The sequence below is a fragment of the Falco naumanni genome, chromosome W, assembly GCF_017639655.2.
Source record: "Falco naumanni isolate bFalNau1 chromosome W, bFalNau1.pat, whole genome shotgun sequence".
Taxonomy (NCBI): domain Eukaryota; kingdom Metazoa; phylum Chordata; class Aves; order Falconiformes; family Falconidae; genus Falco; species Falco naumanni.
Window position 1 is genome coordinate 4,849,948 of NC_054079.1, and position 25,575 is coordinate 4,875,522.

Below are 25,575 nucleotides of genomic sequence, written 5' to 3' on the forward strand. Positions count from 1 at the left end.
TTCTGCTACTGCCTGTACTGGCTGGCTTGAGATACGCACAAGGGTTGAGTGGTTGATAGCGAAATACTTCCTCCTGTTGGCTCTTACCATGCAACTTTAGTTCTTTTTGCAATGGGGTGGCATAGCTGTATGCAAAATTTTGGGGTTTGCAGTCCAATTTGTGTAAGTTTTGGGGTAGAATGAGTGGTTAGTTTTTCTGTGTTTGGGACTTCTGGGAACTTTGAGGGCCTGTGTGGAGTGGTTCTTGTACTGCATTTTATTAAATTTGCTCCTGACCAACAGTTGCTCAACTTACTGAATTTTTGGTATTGTTTTTTGAGGCGAGTAATATTCGGTGATAAATTTAACTCGCAGGTTGAGTGAAACATTTAACATTAGATTTTATTTTAATGTAGAATTGACTCATTTTGAGTATTGAAGCAGGACTGTCTCCCTTTGTTTTCCTTACATTGGACATTGCTTAAAACAAATGTATTGCGCTGGATGGGTGCCATGAACCTCACCAGATTAAGCATCCTTTTTCCCATTATAATTTGCTGGCTGTCAGAGGTTTTGTCTGTACTTGGGATTCAGTGATAGTGACCAGGTTTTGTTGTAACCTGTGTCTGTGTTGATGTAACAGATGGGCAGAGTGGCTCCAGGCATCCCGCAGCTGTGGGTGCTGCCTGGGCATTCTAAAGAGGAAGTCATATGTTGAGAGTGACTATTTCTGACAACTCCAGCTGGTCATTAAGATTTTCTCATAAACCTGAAACAATAAAACTGGCAGTAAAGTTTTTGCTGGCAGCTGCAAGCTCTCTCCAGTGAACTAACTTTTTCTTCTGTTTATTGCTTAAAAAAATTAAGTAACAGTTTATCTTCATATAAGGTTATATAATGACCTATATAAAATATAGCTTATAATGACACATATAAGCACCATTGCCTAGCTGACAGCTCTAAAAAATTGTTCAGCAATTTTGATTGGTAAAATCTGTTTCAAGTTGTAGGTTGATAAGCATCTGCATCCTGTGTCTTTCACATTAGGCGTGGATTACTCACTATCTTGAAGGGGGAAAAAAGATCAGATCTGAGCAGGAATTAGCAGTGTAATATGCAACTAAACAGGCAAGCTTGTGGATTGGATAGCCCTTTTTATTTTAGTGAGAAGGAGGTTCTTGAAACAGACATTGTGTAATGAGAAATGTGAAAAATAAGGTACTGGAAATTCAATACATGATAGGGTAGGAAAAGGGTTCATGTGGCTTCTGACATGCCTTTTCTGGAAGCAGGAAGCCCCATGATGAGAATGCCTAAATATTAGAAACGTGGAGGCCTGCAATAAATTTTTTTCATAGAAAAAAATGTCCTAAAATGCTAAGTATGAGTATACTAACTTCCCTTAAATATTTTTTCTTATAAATGTACGTGCATAGTCAAGGGTTGTCATAAAGATTCAGTTTTACAGGAACCTTAGTACTGGTGAAGATGACCATATTCATGCTAGGAGTAGCTGAGGAAGTCTTGGGTTTTTAACTGTCGCTGCTGCTTACTGGCAGAGCCAGGCTAGAACTAAGGATTTTCCAGTTCTACTCTAAACTACAGACAGACAGATTTTGTTGGTTCAGCTGCTTTAAAGGCTGTAAAAAATTTACTTTTTACTCCTGAAATTCAGTCTGGGTAGAAGGGAAGACTTTTAACATCAGTCTGAACTTTGTACAGTTCTGACAGCCCAGGTTACCATTGTGGCTGTAGCCACAGCCAGGCTGCAGAGTATCTGGATGTACCAGATAAAATCACTTATTCAATGGGGATGCAGCAGTTCTCATGATTTCTAGCTATGTTAAAATCAGATAAATATGTGGTATACTTACAACATGTCTAGTTACAGAATCTATCAGATACCTCAGGCTTGCATGTAAGTCACCTGTGTGTGTGTCTGTTTAGAAATACCCTGAGGAAACTTTATTGACTCGTTTCCTTATATGCCCACCATCTGCACCAGCCCACGGTGGGGTTTCCTCCCCGTCTTGGGTGCAGAGAAAGGACCCTCTTCCCCACATATATAGTGAAACTGCATCCGTTTCTGATCACAGTTCTGCTTCTAACCAACCTGAAAATTTTCATGAGTTTGGTTTCTTTGAACTAAAAGCTGCGTGAACAGATCTAGAAACAGGTATATCTTTTCTTTCAAGTAGCTAATATTTGAGTAACCGTATTGAAGCAAGAGGCAGAAGGTACTTGGTGTTTGCCAATATTGAGGGAGAAATATGTTAATTCTCTTAAGAGCTACGCTTGCTGCCAGGTTTTTCCAGTAATTGCTAGGAAGAAGATTAATTGTCAAAATTCGGTAATGAAATTCTATTAGCTATTTTTACTTAAACTTGGAAAAAATGCAGGCTCCTTGGTGCAGATATTCTTCCTGTGTTGTTCCATGGGCATATAATGCAGCAGTATGTGTCCATGCTTTGGGGATCATGGGACTTTATGCTATCTTTGTAGCAGAAACAGAATTCTTATGATGTTATCATATAAAATATGAATTTTAATATTAAACTTAATGCTCTGCTATGAGAAATATGTAAACTTGGCTTTGGAGCAGCAGTATGCACTTCCTGGAATTCCGTGCATAGAGCGTTTATAAATAAGCAGCAGGTTATTTGGGAATCGCTAGGGCTGATATCTGGTATCATAAACAGTATCTGGGAGAAACTTTTCCCTGACAGTTGATTTTTGAAGAATGCAATATGCTTTATTTTGAAAATTCCTATCTTATTAAGGAATGCCAAGTGTACATCAAGCACAGTGACCAGCTCACAAAGCAAACACATATATGCTATTTAATTACTTTAAGCCTCATCTGTTGCCAAAATTTCATTCCTTTGACTATTGAATATAACATCTCCAATCAAGATTAGAATTCTTTACGTTTAGCTAAGATACTAAAATGATAAGTGTATGACTGCCAATGTATGATTTAAGTCTGGCTTTAAGATAAAATAATTTTAAAGGGAGCTATCTTTTATTTGTGCATGTGTCTATAGCATTGGAAACATATTTGTATTCAAATAAATAGGCTTTAAAAAGTCTTCAGAAAAGTATTCCCTTTGTTGTTGAAGCTTTTGAGAAGCTACAAGAATTAGTGTGTTCTGCTTCATTGTTATGTTTCATTAACTTATTCTTATCTGATGTATAACATCATGGTTATAGGAGATTTTGGGGGGTGGAGTAGCTGCAAGAACAGAACCACTCCATTCATTGGCATAAATTTTAGATTTCATGTATTAAAAAGGTCTGGGTGTTGCAAGCAGGTGATTTCTCATCAGAGGTTTCTGTTTGATGCCCCGCACTCAGCAGAACAGGACGGGGCAGCCTGGCCCTGTAGTGGCCTGGCAGTGCCCAGTGCTGTGGGCTCAGGGACACGGCCTGTGTCCCTCCAGCAGCCTGCCTTTGCCATGGCAGTTCTACTCGGGCGCAGCAGCTGGCACTGCCTGGGACCCACGTATGCACCCCCACCATGGCCTGTTTGCATTCTTCACTTCTTCCCAGCTCCCCCGGTGGGGCTCTGGCTGACCTCCGTGGCTTTGTCCCCATGACGCAGGTTATTGGTGGTTTCCTGGGTCACTGTCCTCTCCAGCCTTCCTCCCCGCACCAGTGGTAGGGCCATGCAGCTGCTTGCGGTGCATGCCTGTTCCTCTCCTGCCTGTGCCACAGCCCAGGAGCCAGGCAGGCGCTGTTCCACTCGGCCTCCCCATGGTGGGGATCTCTGATCCCACTCCAGCCCATACCAGCCTTGTCTGGTCAGTGAGAGAGGAGCAAATGCAGCCCAGGCCTCATTTTGTCTGTATGGTGCTTTTGGGTAGGTCTTCTCATGACAGCTGTCCATATGGCCACGTCACTGGGTTACCTTGTGTTTGGAACAGCCTGTGTATTTTTGATTTATGAAAACATATCTGCATTTCAGTCTATTTTTTTCAGAGTTGGGCACGTTTCAGGTCAGAATAATTGTAAGATAAAAGATTTCCTCGATCGTGGGTGATTTGTGAAAGAAATAATTAAGCACTGGTGGGAATTAAGAGTGTACAGCAGCGTGACATGGCTGGTATCCCTCTTGTGTTCCCGTCTGTGAGGACCCTATATTCACCTCAGGAGAGCTTTTACAGCCCTGAGCGTAGGCGTTTGGTTAAGCTCTGAGGAGAGAAGAGTGGGAGATGGCTTCTCCTGGGAAGGGGCCAAAGGAACAAGCTCCCAGTGCCCCATGATGCAGCTGTCACTTCCATGGGGGTGCAGAAGCTGCCCATGTCCTCTGGGGACCTGGTTGCATGAAGAAAGGCTTGGAATTGCCTTCCACAGTGGCTCCCCTCAACAGAAGGTGATGCTATTCATCATAGAAATTATTAAATGCTCAAGTAGTTTTGAGGTGTCTGTAAGTGATAAGGTTAACACTGTAGCGGTGCTTTAAAGTTGTAATTTACTTAAAGCAATCACAGTCCATTCAGTACGCAGGTATTTCCAGCTAGAAATGTTATATCTAGTGTGATTGAATATGTAGAGACAATATTGTTTTGTGAGAAAATTGATGAGAGCTATTTCTTTCAAGGCTTTATTGAACTGTCAAGTGAGTGATAACAGTACACATTTTCCCTCTCAAAATTTTCCTTGATTTGTCCACCTCTGCTAGTATTTCATGCTTCTTTTGTTCTGCCTGTCCTTGTAAGTGGACTGTTAGAAGTGCACTGAGATACCTTGTGTGAATTTTTATGCTCTTTAAAGTGGGTAGGTATGGATGGGTGGTTAAGCCTGAGCATCTTCAAGAATCACTTGAGTATTGCAAAGATCAGATAGGTCTTTGAACTTCTTGAAGAGCTCTCTTTATCCTGTCATCTTCATAGCTGTAAAATGGATATGGAATATAGTTGGCAGAGTTATGAATAGCGGTTTAAATACCCAATAATAAAGGTATTGTTAGATGGAGACTAGGTCCTGCTGTGGCTTATCAGTGGTTACCTCCATAGGAGAAGGTGCCTTTGGCTTGTTCGCTCTGAGAGAAGGTGGTGATCAGATAGTGAAGAACACACAGGAAAGTGGTGTTTATCCCTTCTATATGGACATAACTGTGCATAAGTGAATTTCTGATGGTGCTGTGTGGCCTGAATGTTGGTATAACCGCATCCACATGCTTAACTTGAAGTGGTGTATGAATGGTTAAGTCTTCAAGTGGTAAATGCAGGATTGCTCAGAAGGCTAGTTACAAGGGTCTGTAACTGTTCCTCAGGAACTAAGCATATCGAATTAATGGAACAGCATTCTTTAAAAAACCCCAGAAAGTTCTGAGACTTTGCTTTCTGTTTGGTAAAGTGATAAAACAAGTGTTTATTTTGGAGAAAAATGTTTATAATTAATTCAGTTCTGTCTTCACTGTTTCGATGTTAGGTTACTCTCCCTTCCCTGTCAGAGTTTTTCCTTAAAAAAAAGAACGAAGGAAAAAGTCCCTGAGGTTTGACACAAACATTTCAATGACATGGTGAACAGTAATATCACTCTGCTTTTTGATGCATGACTGAATCATGGAAAGAGTAGATTATTACTTTGTGCTTTGAATTATGCATAGGTTGTCAGAGGAAACAGAATTTCATCAGTACATAACATACATACTGTGGACTAAGAAGCCATTTTTAACTGTCACAGAAAATGCTCTGCTGAGATAGATAAATTATAACAACAAATAAGGTGCAACAATAAAGGGGTGGAAACCAGTAACTACTAAAATAATGGTACTTGATCATCTTTATTTTTGCTTCATTGTGACTGGATTGGTGTTTATAATTTTTTTGCTTTTCTGATGTAAAATTACTCCTTATGCTGTCTTTTTTTTTCGTATTTGACAGACTAGAGACAACTTCCTGGGTCAAGTGGATGTGCCACTTAGTCACCTTCCGGTAAGCAGTGCTTTGGTCTCAGCATGCTCCTTTTTGTCATCACCAGATGTGAAAAACCCTGATGTTATGTAGATTTTATATCCATAAGTTGTCCAGTTAAATTTTCTTAAAGCAAACATTCCTAGCATAGCATTAGAGGCTTAAAGAAAAATGTTATGGACAACAAAGCCCCACTGTGCACAGGAATTGGAAGAAACGGTTCCCTTTGCAGAGATAAGGAATACAGTTGTTGTCTGTTACCTGTTAAATTCCTCAACATCCAGGAATCACTTCTTATTGGATTTTTAAAATCCTGGTGTTTTCTGAGGCAGTTAATGATGACATGTGTCCAATAGGCTGGTTGTTTCTCACCTTACCATTGGTGATTATTGTCCTATTAATCTTCAGGCTTCTTCCTTTTTATGATTTTGGTTGGAAAATGATTATGATACGGTTGAAACAGCTGTATTCTCCCTTAGCAAACTCAGTTTCCTACAGAACTTCTGTTAAAACATTGAAAAAACCCCACATTTTTGGGGTCCTATTTGTCTGTCGGATTTTCTGTCCAAGTATTATGCTGCTAAGGTTGTTGGATAGTAGTTCTGTTTGGGAAAGTGGATAGTACATTTTGATATTGCTTTAAACTTTGTAAAGGCAAGTCATGGACTGAAACCAGAGGAACTTCTGAACCAGCATGACAGGATCTTAAGAAGTTACAAAAATTCAGTTCCTCTGAAAATTCTTTATTTCATGGGTAGATTTGCTTCAGTTTTAGTTTTTCAATATTTTGTGTGGCCTTTCCTTTTTTTCTTAGCAGACAAGAATCCAAAATGAACTTTGCAGAAAATGTTTGTTGCAAAAAAGCATTTCTTCTGTCTTTTGTATTCATATTGTACTTCATCCTATGCTTCAAAGCTGAATTCAGTCACTGTCAAAAGAACTGAAGGTAGAAAGGGACAGGGCTCAGAAAGTATGAAACATTGCAGTTGGTTTTCATCTTCTTTGTAAATATTAAAAAAATACACTTTCTACTTCACAGTTTTCTAGTAAATTCTGCATATACATATATATGTATGTATTTATGCAGTGATTGCTTTAGACTTGGTATAAGTGTTTTCTGATATTATATAATATCTTGGATGACTAATACTGTCTGGATTTAGTTAATATTTTTAAAATGTTGAACGAGTTAATCTTACTTCCATGAACTTGGAGAGGGGTTCTTTGTACTTGAATGGGTGACCATGGGAACGGTGGAAGCTATTGAAAATGTTTACATCAAAATAAGGTGTCAGTTTTAGTATGACTGTTGATATTTGTGTCTTAATTTGATTTCTTGCTATTGATGGATGTTATTGTAGGAGGAAAAGGGCTTTGTAATTACTTTCACAGTGATGCTTATTTAGATGTGTCTATTATGGTTGATCTGCCACTGTTGTGGTTGGCTTATAAACTGTAATAGTTGAAAAATATGATGGAACAATCAGAAATGTATTCTGATGAAAAATGACTCATTCCTTTCTCATATGAGCTTATGTCATGTGAGCTATATTGTGTAGTATTATTTTATCCATACTTGTGTGTGTATGGATGTATTTCCATGTATCCATATGCAGAGACATTCTCTAAATAGCCTGTACTTAACCATAGAAGTCGTCCTCCAGTGTTAAGCTACATGTGTCCTGCAAACGATGTACTATGAAATATAAAATGATGAGGGACCTACTAGTACGTGCCTATTTTGCAGAGTCAGGTAGTATTTTAAAGTTCCTTTTTAGTAAATGTTATTTTTAATAATTAAAAACCATTAGCAAAATTTGAGATAGAGCTACAGAGATGTCACACGCTTTTTGTGAGCTGTTTTGAGGAATGAGTAGCTTTTTGTTTTCCTTCCATATTCTGTAGGAAGAGAACAACTCTTTTCACTGGGGGCTTACATAGAACGTGAGCGTGCGTATCTCTTTCTAGCTCATATTTGAGCGGAATGCTAAACTTCTTCAAATTGTTTTAAAGTCTTCTACTATCTTTACATAGAAAATCCAACATTAAAAAATTTCCTGGATCAGCTGCTCCACTGCCACTGAAGAATAAAATCCATTGTCCTAAAACGATGAAATTTTGCAGTCCAGAACTTCGCATTTCCTTCTAGGCTCACTAGAAAGTGAATGTGATTCCTGTACAAAATCCTTCTTCGTTCTCCTTCTTTGCAGAGAATTTCTTCGGCTCCAGAAGCTGCTTTTTTTCTCCAAAAATTTTCTTTGGCAAAACTTGCAATATGTATCTCAGAATAGTTGCTCTTTCTATAGCTGTAATGTAGCAGTCTCTCCACAGGGTGCATACTGCCTCTGGACGTGTTCTCATACTCTACTTAAGGTGTGTGTACTAATTTGATATTCAGGGAAACATACTGTGTATCTTTATGTTCTAATCGATATTTCCTCATCCATCGTTCCAGTACCTTAATAAGAGCCATTGTGGTATATTTATTAACAAATGTTTGCTTTCTCATTCTAGCTGTACTACTGATTTGTTTGTCAAAATCCTTGTTTTCTTTAATACTATCTAATAGTTATCTACAAAATTTGGTTAAAATACCCAGCTTCTTATTTTATATATATTACAGTTGAGTGCTAAAAAGCAGTACTTTTTAATCACGCGTGCCTTGATGTCCTCTTGGTTTTGTTAAAATCTACTATCTCTGAAAATAACATGAAATCTGTCTCTCACAGATGAAGCGGACACTCAATGCAGGAAATGCCTTGCAGGATAAGAGTTCAGTCAGTGAAAAGAAGGTCTATATGGTATTTGATATAATACCTGAAATAATGAGTTAGGATTGATTTTAAAATTCTTACTGATTTGAAATACAACAGACAACAAAGCTTTTAATGAATAATAATCTGGGAGATTATTCCGTGTTTAGGAAGGTTTAGTTAAAAAAAATGGACTGGAGAAGTATTCCTGGTTGGAGGGCTAGGACAGGGAAAGGATTTACAGATTTGCTATCATTTTTTTTAGTGGATGGCAGACAGGTACAGTGTTCTGAAAAGCACCCGCTAACTTTGTGCTCATTTTGAGAAAGTCTGGTGTGATCTAAGGAACTAGGTCTCTAGTCTTACTGTAGTGTCTATGATAATGTGCTTGCTTTTACAGTGTAACGCAGTTCATGCTTCCAATTTTGTCAGCCCAAATTGTACAATCCATAAAGTACCCCAAACAATCAGCAGATCAGTATGTACATGGATGTCCGATTCTCTTGTTTACCTCATCATTTTTAAATTCCTAGTTTTTTACCTGTAGCATTCATGCTCTCACAGACATGCAGGATGTAACTTATTTGATAAGAAAGCTGAAATTCACATGTAATAGAAAGTTTTCAAGATTAAGCCCTTATGAAACTTACAATTGAGAGGAAATCAGAAGGATGTAATCTGTCAGCCTGGTAATATTACTTATGTACATCATAAAGGATTTAAAAATCTTAATTATTATTAATTTATATAATTATATACAATGTTAACTATATATTAGTTTATATAATTATATACAATTAATATATAGCTAATTATTTGAAAGAAGAAATGAAGACCAGCTGAGGAGTTTTATTTCATCGCTTTCTAATGTGCAGAAAAAAATAGTGCTTCAAAATAGATGCAACCTTTTCTGATGCAGCTGTTGGGTGACGGAAAGAAGTTGGAAGGGGTTTGTTTAGTTGGTCTTTCCCACCTTTTTCTGAATTGTGAGTGTTGTGTACGCTCTATATGTGAGACTTGGTTCAGGCCATCACAGACATTTGCAGTGATATATCTTGAGGGCTGCTGCTGCAGCCCTGGACTAACATCTAATGGTGGAGGTCTGCCTGCTCAGTGGTGTTTAAAAGTCTCCTCTAGCATTTATACTGCATCTGGGATGTGAATGTTCTTTATATGCCTCTGTACTTGTGGGTAAGCCCTTTAATTTGTCATTTTCTTAAATGCTCAGACTGAAGACCCAGCCATGGAAAGGCCATACACATTTAAGGATTTCCTTCTCAGACCAAGAAGGTGAGAGCGAGGACCTTTGTATTTTAAAACATTTCTTACCTTAGGGTTTTTTTAAGAGTTGTTGAATGAAATGTACCTCCTTGTCTTCTAGCCACAAATCTCGTGTGAAGGGTTTCTTGAGACTGAAGATGGCTTATATGCCTAAAAATGGTGGCCAAGAGGAAGACAACAGTGATCAACGGGATGAATCTGAGGTAAGGCTTAATGTTTGTGGAAGCATTCAAGTTATTAGAGATTCAAATATAATTGTAGAAAAAATTGTACCTTGAAAGATAAAACCCTGGTAGCAGTGTTGGTAGCAGTGTTAGTAGCAGCTTACTCTTCTCCCCTTCTCCAGTATTTTTTGTTTGTTTTAACTGTAACCTGGTGTTTTCTCAACCATTTCAAGTACTTCAAAGTGTTTCAGCTGCCACAATGAATTCCAAAATCTGTCTGACTGAGCTTGTGAGCAAGTAGAAGTGGAAGTCATGCCAAGCAGAAGATTTCAGAAGGTCTATGCAAGTAATTTGTAAACACGATGGTCTGTATTAGGTATCTCTTCTTCAGAGGCCATTTCAAAATATGTTTTATAAAATTTTTCTTTATTTTCTTGGCAGTGTTTGCTTTGCAGAGAATAAAACTCATGCAAGCAGGTTTAAAGGCTTCTCAGCACTTTTAACAGCCATCATCCATGTTAAGAATTAGCTGCAATTAGGGCTGTCAGAGTGAATGTCAGGCCAAGTTTGCCTTGCTAATAGTGTGCAGCAGTCATCTGTAACGTGGGAATGAGGGCTCTCATCCCAAGCCAAACATCTTTGAGTTCTAAAGTTAGCAGTTGGTTCTCTTTGGCTTCTTGACTAGGAGTCTGCATCTAGCCACCATTAGAACAAACGACCACCCAAACATGTTTGGGAATCCCTGTTGTAATAGACTGATGGTTTTTTTTTGTCATCGAAACAAGGTGTACACTGTAACCACAGAGTTTATTCCATTTCTATATGGTTTACATTTAAGTAATTCTGAACTTCTTTCAGAGTCTGCACCTATATGCTAATATAAGCAACAATGAAATAACTTCTCTTTAAGTTGAGCTTTAAAATTCTTAAATTTTTCTTTTTAATTCATTCTTAAGCATGGATGGGATGTGGTTGATTCCAGTGACTCTGCATCTCAATGTCAAGAGGAGTTACCACCTCCTTCGCTGCCTCCTGGATGGGAAGAAAAGGTGGACAACCTGGGGCGGACTTACTATGTCAACCATAACAACAGGACTACTCAGTGGCATCGACCAAATTTAATGTAAGTAGCTGTATAGTGCAATGTTTTGTGGATGTGTGCAAAATTATCAATAAGGGTAGTTATTTTTTTTCAACAAACTTAACCATTTTGAATTTACAAGTTCAAGGCTGGAAAAAGTCTTAAGACTTTTACAAAGCAATCAATAAGAGGCACACTGTTCCTTTCAGCAACAGATTTATCATGATTTTGGTGCTGTGTACCTGAAAGAATGTTCATGGAAACATTTTCACAGATGTGCTAGTAAATATACACTGGAAATACACACATGTATTCTGGGAAATTCTAGGAAATCTGAAGAGGTGGGAGGGAAGTCAGCGCATGTGCCTTAGAGAGCTGGGAGACAGATGTGGTATTTTTCATTAAGAAATTTAACAGCAATAAATTACTTTCTTCTATAGAGACTGTTTAAAAGGTAAGGGGGAAAAAAGGCAACTCTATTAAGGTTAATCTGATTAGCTTTGAGGAGATCCTGATTATTATTCAGTGCATAGACTGCATTACCTATGTAGGCTGGTTGTGCTAATGTGGAGGTCCTCTTCAATTATAAATTTCTTAAGATTAGATTTATAAAGCTGTGGCAAGCTTACATTTTTAAAAATGTGTATAATTTACAATGTTAAAAGTTACACTGAAATCGTATATTAGTTAAACATCTTGCTTTTATGTAGCGACTGTTCTTCCACTATTGCTTATTACAACAGTAATGGTTAATCTTTCTTGAATATTCATAATCATAGCTATATTATGCAAGTGTGTGTTGTCTTTATATAAGGCACTATTTGTTTTTCTTGTCTGATGTGTTTGTTCATAGCTAGAATTGAATTAATAGAATCATGGAATCATTTACATTGGAAAAAACCTTTAAGATCATTGAGTCCAACCATTAACCCAGCACTGCCAAGCCCACCACTAACCCATGGTCCTAAGTGCAGCATCTACACATCTTTTAAACACCCCCAGGGCTCGTGACTCCAGCGCCCCCCTGGGCAGCCTGTGCCAGGGCTTGGCCACCCTTTCCGTGATGGGATTTTTCCTAATATCCAATCTAAACTGCCCATGGCACAACTGGAGGCTGTTTCCTCTTGTCCTAGTGCTTGTTCCTTGGGAGAAGAGACTGACCCCCCTGGCTACAACCTCCTTTCAGGGGGTTGTAGAGAGCCAGAAGGTCTCCCCTCAGCCCCCTCCTCTCCAGGCTGACCCCCCTCAGCTCCCCCAGCCGCTCCCCACAGCACTTGTGCTCCAGCCCCTTGGTGTCTTTCTTGTAGCGGGGGGCCCAAAACTGCATATGGTATTCAAGGTGCGGCCTCAGCAGTGCCTGTTTGTTCTGTATGTTTTGACCTGTTGACTATTGAACTATTTGAGCTATTTACTAAGCAATGCGTATTTTGTCAATTATGTCTCATCAATCACTATCAATATGATTGGTAATGGTCATTAAGTGTCTATAAAAAAGCAGATTTTATAAATTATTTTATTTAGAATCTGCTTGTAATCTGATTGTGCTAAACAAAGTCAAGAGTACATGTGTTACCGAAATCTCGGAATGAAGAACTTATTGACACCAATGTGATGTAGATAAGCAGACACTTCTTTATTGACGGCCGGGTGCGTGAGCGAGTCCTCTCGCGATCAACGCACGCCAGGTCCCAAAAACAGATTCCATATATAGAACTTATTCATACATATTCATTAATTATTCATGCATAATCATAACATTTCCCAGAAATCATTAACATATTCTCCTCCCATATCCGATTCTGCGCAGTAGAGCTTAGAAAGGTCCAGAAATGGGTCTGGGGTACGATTTGGGTAGGTGGTATATGAGTCGGTGGTCGCGATCTCCCCCTGCCGGAATTACCTTTTACTAAAGTTCACGGTTTCTTGGCAGGCACCTACAAGCTGTTCCAGTCGACTCTCCCCAGTTCCCATTAATCCTACATTCTGACATCTCAATATACTTTCTATATACAGAAGACTAGTTAGATACAAAGAAACCTTTCAAACCCTAAATTATTACTTAAGCTTCAACAATGATTCCAACCCATTCTTCCGGCCTTAGTACAAAATGTATAAAGGGTCTCACAACTACTTTTACTAAATAATCATAACTTTCTTCAACATATATTTTTATCCTCCTATTTTTCTATTCTATAAAATAACTCTATAAAATCAGATAATCAAACCAATAAAATCAATTGGTCTCAACTCTTTAACAAATCGACAACATTTCCCCCCTTTGAAAGTGTTGAAAATCGTTATTTCAATACTTTCACACTATTTACATGTCATTTGTTTCAACATATTTTGGTGGTGGATCATATCTTGGTGAAATAGTTGGTACTTCTCTTATAATCATACAATTCACTGCAATTCTATTGGTAAACTTTCTTCAGACATGCATATACTAGCATGCTCATCAAAAGACAACTAGTAACAGAAACAAAGTTTTAATTATAGATTGTATCCAAGAGCTCAAATTCCATCCCAGTTTGCTAAAAATTTTCCCAAGCCAATCTTCTGACATATCCTTTTGAATTGCTTCAGTTTCTTTTTCAATTTTTCCTAATAGGTCTAGATCATGTTCCACATCCTGAGTGACATTTGGAATGTGGATACAACAGTGGTCCAGTTTATCCTTGAAATATCCACACACTCCATGTTCTTTAAATAGGAGCATATCTAGTGCCATTCTATTTTGTAGAGTCATTCTAGAGGTTGCCTATAATTATATATTCAATTCCTTAAACCCCTTTTTGTTAACGTTTGCTAATTTTTCCACTTGACCAGCTAACTAATAGAGCCATGCTCTGTTTCTATATAAAGCTATAAGATTTAAAAGTGATTCCAGTGTCCAGCCAATTTTCACTCCTATAGATGGTTCATTCCAAATATCATCATTTATCTCAGATCTCTTTATTTGTTTCAATTCTAAATTCTCTAGGGATCCTCTAAATGGTAATTTTTCCAAATCGGACACAATGTTGACATGCCTAAGGTAATTTGTTTCACTTTACCATCTAATGGTAGATGAGTTGTCCAGGTTCCATCATTCAATGCCCAAATTAAATGTCCAGGACTTCAAATAGTAGATTTTCTACAACTAAACAAAGTTCCTCTTCTGACTGTAAAAGTATTGGTTAAATTGAGAGTATTCTTAAGACCTCGACAAAAACAACCATATTTCAAAACAGCGGCCAGCGGAGGAATTCTTTGGATTACTAAGTCTGCATTACTGCAGTCATACACTTTTTCACATTTCCACCATGGCACTATTTTATCTTCCTTCTCTCCTAATAAAGTTGACCTATCGTTGACCCAGGGTAATACTGAAAAAACTTTTCCCTCCCTTGTAGAACACCAAGGAGTTTCTGCCATATACTGAAAATGGGAATATAAGGTCATAGACCAAACTGAATCCCAAACTATTTCCTTTTCCTGTAGGGTTCGATTCTTTTTCTCACATTTTGTCTCAGTTACCCATACACTGGTGTTTGTTGTAGCCATTTTAGGATAATAACACCATCCTTTGTTCCCTACATCTCCCTCTAATCCTGGTTTAGCTACAAATCGGCCTTTACATTTCACATAGTTGAATATACTGGTGATTCTTCTCCAACTTTAACCTTTTGCAATTCCCAAGTTTCTCTAGGTTCTTGTTTACAATCCACAGTCTCATTTCCATATTCCAATTTAGTCAAGTTCATGGTTAAGATTCCCCATGGAATAGATTCACCTACTGCCCTCGGTATTGGCAAACAAGCAGTGATCTGCGTGATGTTTTGTAAATTGGCAAATTCTTTAATCAATCCTACCATCAGATTTTCCTCAGTTGTTTGTTTGGGAATTTCAATTACTTGTTCTGTCTCTATTTGTCTTTTGTTCCTGTCCACCAAGTCAGCCCATGATCCTGTCAACATATTCAACCAACATAAGATCCACAAAACAATTATGATCTGATACAAAAAATTAGATATGTTTCAAAATCAATTTTTAAGTCTCTGGGTCACGATTAGCAATCTTCCACAAAGTACATGCTTTCTTCACGGTGCTTTCTTCACTCGAGTATAATGTATCCAAGCATCCGATTCTGCAATTTTGATAGCTGTAAAAGTGGTTAGCAGTATCTGGAAAGGTCCTCTCCAGTGCTCCTGCAAAGTTTCGGAGGTCCAAGTCTTCACATAGACATAGTCTCCTGGTTGGAAATCATGCACTGAATTTTCCAGAGATAAAGGTCTATTCCAAATTACTACACTCCAAATCACAGCCAAAGTTTTCCTTAAAAAAAACAAATAGTTATACATCCTGCTTTTCTTTTACATGTATTTTTGGATTTGGTTCTGGAGATTCATATGGTTTTCCATTTAACAATTCATAAGGACTGACTGAGGTTCCACTCTTTGGCTGTACCCTGATGCGTAATAATGCCAATGGAAGTGCCTGAGGCCACTTTAAACTGGTTTCTTGACAAATCTTGCTTATTTGTCGTTTCAAAGTTTGATTCATTCTTTCCACTTTCCCACTAGACTGTGGTCTCCAAGAGGCATGTAAATCCCAATTAATACCTAATGCTTTGCTAACACTTTGAACTACTTCAGCAACAAAGTGTGGACCTCTGTCAGAAGAAATTCCAATAGGAACTCCAAATCTCGGAATTATTTCCTATAATAACCACTTCACCACTTCTTTTGCTTGTGTAGTGCGACAGGAAAGGGCTTCTGGCCATCCTGTAAAAGTATCAACCCCTACCAGAATGTACCGGTACCCATTTTGTCTGGATAATTCTGAAAAATCTACTTGCCAATAATCTCCATGTTCTACACCAGATTTCAGTCTACCCATTTGAACCTTTTTCTTAATCATTGGATTATTTTTCAAACATACCTCACACTTTGCAGTTACCATTTTAGCTATTCCCAACATTTTAACTGATACCACTTGTTTTCGTAAAGATGTTACTAAAGCTTCTGCCCCCCAATGACATTCTTGGTGTTTTACTTGAATTATCTCTCTCATTAAAAGAGGGGGAATTACTACCTGTCCATTAGGAGTTATCCACCATCCAGCTAAGTTTTTCTTAGCATTTAATAACTGACCTAATTTGTCATCTTCCTCTGAATATCTCGGTTTTTCCCTAGGAAGGGTTACTGTTTTAGAAGGAATTCTTGCCATTTGCGATATTTGTCTCTTTGCTACCTTCTTTGCTGTTTTATCAGCTAAATTATTTCCAATTATTATTTTTGTATTTCCTATCTGATGTGCTTTACAGTGCATGATTGCTACTTGATCTGGTTTTTGAACTGCTTGCAATAATTGTAAAATTTCTGTTTGATGCTTAATGTTTGATCCTTGAGAGGACAATAACCCTCTCTCTTTCCACAAGGCTCCATGGACATGCACTACCCCAAAGGCATATTTTGAGTCAGTCCAGATATTTACTTTCTTGTCTTTGCTAAGCTCTAAGGCCCGGATTAAAGCAATGAGTTCCGCTTTTTGTGCTGATGTGGTACTCGCCAATGTTCCTGCTTCTACAACTCTGGTGTCTGTTGTTACCGCATATCCGGCATATCGGACTTCTTGTTCCATAAAGCTGCTTCCGTCAGTATACAATTCCCAGTCTGGTTGCTCCAATGGTACATCTTTCAAATCCTCACAACTGGAATAAACATACTCGATGGTAGCCAAACAATCATGTTCTAGTTGTCCTTCTTCCTGTATAGAACTTAAAAGTACTGCAGGATTTACCAGGTTAGTCGTTTTTAGAATCACATCATCTTGTTCAGTCAATACCACCTGGTACTTCATCATTCGGCTGGGAGACAGCCAATGTCCCCCCTTCTGTTCTAGGACAGTTATCACCATGTGTGGGACATAGACTGTCATTGTTCTTCCCAAAGTCAATTTCCGAGCTTCTTGTATGAGCATCACTGTTGCGGCTACTGCTCGAAGGCAGTTTGGCCACCCTCTACTCACTGTGTCCAGTTGTTTAGAGAAATATCCGACTGGTCGTTTCCAGCTTCCCATCTTCTGGGTTAGTACTCCCAGTGCCAGGTGTTGCCTTTCATGAACAAACAACTGGAAATCTTTGGTTAGATCCGGCAGTCCCAAAGCAGGTGCAGACATTAGGGCACGTTTCAATTCTACAAAAGCCTTTTGTTGTTGTGGGCCCCATACAAAGGGAGAGTTCTTTTGCGCCTCGTACAGCGGTTTAGCTATTAGCCCATAGTTCATGATCCAAAGGGACAACACCCAGTCATTCCCAAAAATGCTCTGAGTTCATGAATATTTCTCGGCTCAGGTATACCACAAATAGCTTCTGTGCGATCTTTTCCTAATTGTCGTTGTCCTTTTGAAATCTCAAAGCCGAGATATATCACAGTCTGGCAGGCTATCTGGGCTTTCTTTCTGGATACTTTGTATCCATTTAGTCCCAGGAAATTCAAGAGATCAATAGTCACCTGTATACAGGTAAGTCTTTCTTCTGCAGCAATCAATATGTCATCCACATATTGTAATAGTAAATGCCCAGGTCTTGATTTATCCTGTTTCCAGATTTCAAGTTCTTTAACTAATTGATTTCCAAAAATAGTTGGACTGTTTTTAAATCCTTGGGGTAATCTAGTCCATGTCAACTGCATCTTTCGCCCGGTTTGAGGATTTTCCCATTCAAAAGCAAACAGTTTTCTGCTTTCTTTTTCCAAAGGTATACAAAAGAAAGCATCTTTTAGATCAAGCACTGTAAACCATTGATAAGTGTCCCTTAATGCTGTTAACAGTGTATAAGGGTTTGCTACTACAGGATAAATATCCTTAACTATTTGATATACTGCTCTCAAGTCTTGCACCAGCCTATATTCACCCGAGGGTTTTCTGGCTGGTAAAATAGGAGTATTATACTCAGATTCACATTCTTCCAAAATTTTATACTCCAAAAATTTATCAATCAATTTCTTCAATTCCTGTCTCACTTCCAGTTTAATTGGATATTGTTTAATTCTCACTGTTCCTGCGCCCTCCTTCAAATCTATTTTAACCGGTTCTGCTAGTTTCGATTTACCAAGAATATCTGTCTCCCATACAGTAGGGATCACTGCCAAATCCACCTCCGGTGGAATTTCTTGTTTTACTTTTTCTTGTATCATCAAGATTTCTCCCGTTTTTGACTCAGGTATTTTCAAGAAAAGTTCTCCTTCGTCAAAAACAATCTGTGCATTTAATTTAGATAACAAATCTCTTCCTAAAAAGGATATCAGACATTCTGGTACATACAGAAATTCATATATAATTATTTTATTTCCAAATTTCAAATCCAGGGGTTGCAGGAATGGCCTGGTTTTGTTCCAGTTTTTCCTTTACGGGTATTTAATAAAAAATGTCACTCCTATATCCACTCCCAACCTCACAATTTAAACAACATTTTTTTTTTCACTTTCTTATTATCAAAAGTTATAGCCATTACCAAATTATCTCTAATAGTTAGCTTACATTCATCCTGCCAATCCTCTCTTTGTCTTAAATAAAAAAAAAACCAAATCCACATCTGGCATTTTATTCCATTTCCCTTCTCTTTTACAATACAGCATTAACTGCAGAATAGTGTTATAATTCAGTGTCCCCTTCATGGGCCACTTTTCCTGATCATCCAATATATACAAAGGCCACCAATTATTGCAATACTCAAATTATTACAATACTCAATCATCTGGCTCTTTTGCAGATCATCCTGTAAATTTCCCCAATGTGCCAATAAACATCCCAACAAAGAATTTTTTGGGATTTTGTCATTTACAGCAAGATTACCCATGCTTTTACTTTTAAACAACCGAGTTAACTTAGATGCCATGATATAATCTCTCACCGTACAATACACAATTATTCGACTCTGTCACTCCGATCCGCGGATCCACACTCCACACTCGCTTTCGTGCTCAATTGCACGTCTCGCCCTTACAGCCACACTCACACTTTCCCACAGTTACTTTAAACAAACATATAACACAATATTATACCTCTTAATTTTCTTCTTAATACACAAACACAAAACCACAAACACAAAAACTTCTTCTAACTTTTTGTTAGAGGCACTACCTTAGAGAACACTATAGCATATAGTTTCTCTTGTTTCCACTTTTGTCCAACCCAGCAATAGCTTTCGCTTATGTCTTACGGGCAGACGCCTAGGCTTCCACTTACACAAGGATCCTTTTAGTCCAACCCTGCGCAGCTTTCACCGCGTCTGACAGGCAGACTCCTAGTCCTACCCTGCGCAGGTCTTTCACTGCGTCTGACAGGTAGACTTACTCAGTGGGACTCCAACCCACTGGTGGGACTCCAACCCACTCCTTACCATACACTTATTATAGTGGGACTCCCCCCCACTTTCTCTACTGCACTTACTTACTTACTTTAGTGGGACTCTCACCCACTTACTACAATTAGAAAAAAAGAAGTGTCTTACCAAATATCCAGGGAACGTCGCGAAGAGCCTTACGGATCGGGGATCGATGGGTATCCCCGAGAAATCCTCGGTGCTGGCTGGAACCGATCAGGTCCCCGACTCCTCCGGTCTCCTTCAGCGAGGTCCCATCTGGGTCGCCAAAACTGTTACCGAAATCTCGGAATGAAGAACTTATTGACACCAATGTGATGTAGATAAGCAGACACTTCTTTATTGACGGCCGGGTGCGTGAGCGAGTCCTCTCGCGATCAACGCACGCCAGGTCCCAAAAACAGATTCCATATATAGAACTTATTCATACATATTCATTAATTATTCATGCATAATCATAACATTTCCCAGAAATCATTAACATATTCTCCTCCCATATCCGATTCTGCGCAGTAGAGCTTAGAAAGGTCCAGAAATGGGTCTGGGGTACGATTTGGGTAGGTGGTATATGAGTCGGTGGTCGCGATCTCCCCCTGCCGGAATTACCTTTTACTAAAGTTCACGGTTTCTTGGCAGGCACCTACAAGCTGTTCCAGTCGACTCTCCCCAGTTCCCATTAATCCTACATTCTGACATCTCAATATACTTTCTATATACAGAAGACTAGTTAGATACAAAGAAACCTTTCAAACCCTAAATTATTACTTAAGCTTCAACAATGATTCCAACCCATTCTTCCGGCCTTAGTACAAAATGTATAAAGGGTCTCACAACTACTTTTACTAAATAATCATAACTTTCTTCAACATATATTTTTATCCTCCTATTTTTCTATTCTATAAAATAACTCTATAAAATCAGATAATCAAACCAATAAAATCAATTGGTCTCAACTCTTTAACAAATCGACAACACATGGATTCAGATGACTGGCAGATACCAAAAAGTAATCATCACTAGAAAGTGTCATCATCAGATGGGTGTATAAAATGAAAGCCTTGGGGTTTGCTTTTAGCTAGGTACCATCACAGGTAGTTTGGAAAGAAATGCATAATTACTACTGATCAACTTTATGCATGGCACCAGGCTTGGTGAAGAGCGAAGACTTTAAAATGATGCTGTTTAGCCTTTAAATTCCATGAATTTATGAAACCACTATGAGCGGAAGGTCTTGTGAGGTTGAAAGTAGATCCTACTTTCAACATTACATAACCTCTCACATTTAGGCCAGTAACTCAGATACTAAGTTGGTCATCAAAGAAGGGCGTTTAATGCTTTACAGTCCATGTCTGCAGTAGGAACATTTCTCATAGTTTATTTCTCATAGTTATTTAAAATGCGCAGTGATAAAATGATTGCACAAAAAAGTTTTTGCTGAACATCACTGTCTTTCAAAGTTACGGTCCCTCATCCTGAAGGAAAGATTCAGATACAGTACTGCCTTCTAGCAGCATCTGCCTATTGAGTACTGAAGTAGAGGTTTATATCTAGCTGTGCACATTGCGGAGTCCCACCAGCCAGCCAGGTCTCCGTCAGGGGAACTCAGGTATTTTCCATTTCCACTACTGCTGGTGTGTGCTAAACTAGTGGATGTAGCCAGTTCAAAAAATATCCATACAGCAACAGCTTGCATTTGCTTTGGCTGTCGCAGAAAGGAAAACAATAGTTGACATAAAGACAGGGACAAAGGTAAAATCTCTGTGTCAGGAATGATTCTGTTCATCACAGGAAAGGATGAGTAATGGTGGGCTAGTATATCTGAGTGTCGACTTCCATTTCTGGTCATCTAACTTTGGTGTATAAAGAATGTTAATTCATAATAAATACATATTTGTAATATAACATATAGCATGTATATTATGTATAATGTATAATTCATAATAAATACATATTTGTAATATAACATATAGCATGTATATTATGTATAATGTATAATTCATAATAAATATGAATAATATATAATAAATAACTCATAATAAAAAAATACATGACAAGTATAAGTTACTCCTGGGGAGATTCCAGCTGGATGCAAGAGGAAAATTTTTCACAATGAGAACAATCAACCAATGGAATAATCTCCCCAGGGAAGTGCTGGATTCCACAACACTGGACACTTCTAAGTTTGGGATGGACAGAATGCTGCTGGGCACCTTGTCTAGACTGTACTTTTGCCAAGAAAGGTTGTATGAGATGATCTTGAGGTCCATTCCAACCTGTAATTCTATGATTCTGTGACATTTGTAAAGTGCTTCCAGTTTTATTTACTTCGGATTGAGGGATTAAATAGCCTCCTATTCATGAGGCCTGACATATGCAAGAATAATGATTTTTATAATCAGAAGCATTAATGAGGTTTTCAAAGCGATGGACAAAGTAGGTATTGCAGTTTAACATTATTTTCTTGTTCTTTTCTCTTTCACATGCTTTCAATTCCCCACTATCCAGTGATGTGGGATCTGATTCAGATAACAATATCAGGCAAATAAACCAAGAAGCAGCCCATAGGCGGTTCCGCTCTAGGAGACACATTAGTGAGGATTTGGAACCAGAACCTATGGAGAGTGGAGACATTCCTGAGGTATGTAAAAGTCTTGGGTTTATGAAGTTGAGTGAACTTTGAGCTGATGTGTTTCTCATTTGTAAGCTAATTACAACCTACATAGTAATGTTTTACATGGCATTTGTGGAAATTGCCTTAGTGACACAATAAAAATCCTAAACAGAGCTATACTTTCAAGGTCCCATGCCTTTGTGTGTGCCTGATAATATCTGTATAGTAATAAATACTATGCAAATGCTGGGAGAAACATTTATAATTCCAAGCGTTGCTTGTTACTAAATGTTCTTCTTTGAATAACAGTGGAATAACTTGTAAAAAGAAAGCAAGCATACTGGCTGGAATTGCCATGTACTTCAATTTTATTTAGTGTCTTGATTTAGAAAAAAAGAAGCTGCTGGGTTTTTTCCCCAAATACTTGGTTTTAGTTGGAATTCTGAGATGTTATTAATTGAGGTGTTTAATTTACAGCTAGACTAAATAAATTAAATTTTGTAGATCTTTGTAGGCCTAAGTGAGAGTTCGTGCAAAGCTCTAATCCCATTCAACTTTAAGGAATATTTTACTATGTCAATCACAGACAAAATTCTTTGTGAAAGCTGTTTTTGCCTCACTAAATGTTATTCAGAGCAACAAATAGGTTGCTGAAACTGTTGTCGCACTTGTCACCTGTTAATATGTGATTTGCAGATACTAATGAGTACTTTCTATTATGCTTTTTATTGTAAAATAAAATATAACCAGTTGTTTCTTACAAATTTTTAGAAAGAGTGCAGAATTAGTTAGTTTTGCACAAAATGTCAGATGGAACTACTTTAATGAGAGCTTTTTTATGCATCTTTTCATCTACGTCATTCTCTGTGTTGAATCATAAAACTTTGTGTCATCATCAACATGAAGACTGTTTTGAAGTCAACATGAAAACTGTTTTTCCTGTGTCTACTTCACACTGAGTAGAATGTTTGTTTGTGTGTTCTAGGGATTGGTTTATTTCATTAAATATAAAGGCTGGCTATCCTATCACACCCATGTTTGTCACAATTAGGAGGTCACATAGAAGGCAAAAGGAAAGAAGACTCAGTCTGTCTTTATAAATCCTTAACGTAGTTTCTTCTCTTTTGTTAGCCTTGGGAAACCATTTCAGAGGAGGCAAGTGCAAGTGGAGATTCCTTAAGCTTGTCATTGCCACCTCCTCCTGCATCTCCAGTATCCCGTACCAGTCCTCAGGAGCTATCTGAGGAAATGAGCAGAAGACTTCAGGTCACTCCTGATTCCAATGGGGAACAACTCAGTTCTTTGATTGTATGTGACATGCTGCTCTTTCTATATAAACCTCTATTACTGTAATCTTCTGTTAGCTTGACATGATCTGAATAATTGACACGGATGGGTAGTAATTGCTGGTCTCAGGAAAACCTGAGCATACAGTTAAAATTATCTTTCAAAAAATGCATCATCATTTCACCATAGAGCAAACAGCCTTGAACAACAAAATTCCTCAGTTTAGATTTAATGTTTTCTTCTGTACGTTTATCTTCAGAATCTGCTGTTGTTACACCTTTAGTGAAACAAAATACATAATACTAGAGAGTATCAAGCTAAGAATGTCTAAAGGAGAGAGGAAAAACTGCTAATGCTGTTTCAGTCATCATCCATTTTACAAAATGATTAAGTTCAGTATTTTAACTGTACACATTTATATTAAAGCATGTGCTTTCTTACATTAGGCTTTTATAAACCCCTCATAGTTTACTGGATCAAACACTAACAAAGGATTAGTATTGGAAGTAGGTAGTTCTGGTGAAATCCTCCACAAGTTTGTAAATGGCTGGTCTGTAAAAAATTTGTGTCTCACCACAGGAGTTTACTTGAGGTAAAACCAAAAACTGTTCTCTATGTTTGCATTATCCATTAGCTTGTCAGATTGATGATACCACAAAAAATAAGGATAATATACCTACTTGCAAGTGGGGGAATGTCTTGCATCTCTTTGATAAAGAAAACAATTCCAGGTATTAAATAGAACATCATGCTGCAATTTATTCTTTTTAATGTTCTTGGTGTATGCCATCAAGGTACCTTTGCAATTCAAGAGATAAGAAACCATATTTACTCTTGTTCTGATTAAATAGAATCTTGGTTAGGTGCAAGCTTTTCACAAAGAGCTTATGCAACAGGTATCTTATAATTATTTGAATGTTATCCAGAGGTTAGTTAGAAAATTATATCTCTGATGGCTAACCATCTGCATAGAGTCTCTTGTGCTTTTGTAGATGCCTGCAGATTTTAGTAGACTGTCACTTGGAGAGGCAGGAGGTTAATCAAATTGTGTTAGTGGCAAGATCAGGGCCTACATTTTTTGTTTACACTAATACTAATAAATGAATGGTATAGCTGCAGAATTGTCTTAATTAAAATAATTCAATAGTTATATTCCTGTACAAACTAGCTTTTTATGAGCCATTAAGTGATAGCATTTTTCTTTTCAGTGCAATAAAAATTATAATCAGACCACACTTGCAAAATAAGAAATTGTCAAAGCATTTAAAATGTCCGTTACTCTGCGTTATGCAGTGTAAGTGTGGTGGGATACTGAAAATAGCAGAAAAAAACAGACAGTGAAGTTACTCTTAAGATGCCTTGTTGAGGCACCCAGAAGTCCGCATACAGAGCCTGTGTGGGTCAGCAGTGTTGAGTGTGTAGCCCCTGCATATCTGTCAGGGCAGATCCTCTCTCTGAACTGTGCTTCCCGCAGCTCTGGCCTCTGTGGGGGCTCACTGGCCTGGTTCAGCACTTAAGTCTGAGCTGATTCCACATGAATGGATGGATGGTGCTTAACCCGGGCTAATAAATCCTCCCAGTTTGGAGGTCAGCAAGCACAGTGCAGACACATCCCAGAGCTTCGTTTGGACTGACCCAGGTAGGCAGGAAAGGTTTGGCACTTCCAGCTGAACACACACGTTAATCGATGTGCTCAGGTATCTCCACATGACATTTCCTCTTGATCCAGATTTCTGAAGGCTTGTGAGATCAGCTTCATGACTTTGCATGAGGAAGCTTGGATCCAGGGGGTTCCCAAATCAGCCAGCTCTAAACAGGCTTTACATAAAGCTGGCTGAGATCTGCGGGTTCTGGGCTTGAAACTAGAAGCCCTTACAATTGCATTTCCCCAACAGCATGCCTACTATATCCAGCCTGACCTTTGATTGTTTTACACAGAGACTGCTCCAATGTCTCTACATCCATACATAGTTAATCTACAACACAGCTAAATTGCCAACAGATAGTTGAGGAGTGATTGTATGTGTGTTAAAGTATTTTGTCACTCTCCTCATGTATCTATGTAATGTCAGAAAACACTTCAGACTTGCTGGTCAATACATGTGTCAGACAAATCCTTTCACATTAATCTTT

The 25,575-nt window shown here is 38.2% G+C and overlaps 1 protein-coding gene across 7 annotated transcripts in view; it reads left to right on the plus strand.

Moving 5' to 3' along the window:
- The window catches only part of LOC121080522 (E3 ubiquitin-protein ligase NEDD4-like), a 187,704-nt gene that overhangs the window by 116,534 nt on the left and 45,595 nt on the right, over positions 1-25,575 (plus strand). For 4 of the 7 annotated variants that reach the window (XM_040578585.1, XM_040578587.1, XM_040578586.1 and 1 more), the window contains exons 6-12: positions 5,868-5,918; positions 8,627-8,698; positions 9,879-9,940; positions 10,032-10,134; positions 11,052-11,218; positions 22,050-22,182; positions 23,287-23,463. In XM_040578585.1, coding sequence (XP_040434519.1) covers positions 5,868-5,918; positions 8,627-8,698; positions 9,879-9,940; positions 10,032-10,134; positions 11,052-11,218; positions 22,050-22,182; positions 23,287-23,463 — 765 coding nt within the window. The remainder of the gene's footprint in view (positions 1-5,867; positions 5,919-8,626; positions 8,699-9,878; positions 9,941-10,031; positions 10,135-11,051; positions 11,219-22,049; positions 22,183-23,286; positions 23,464-25,575) is intronic. The other 3 variants (XM_040578588.1, XM_040578590.1, XM_040578591.1) reach the window with 1 other exon arrangement.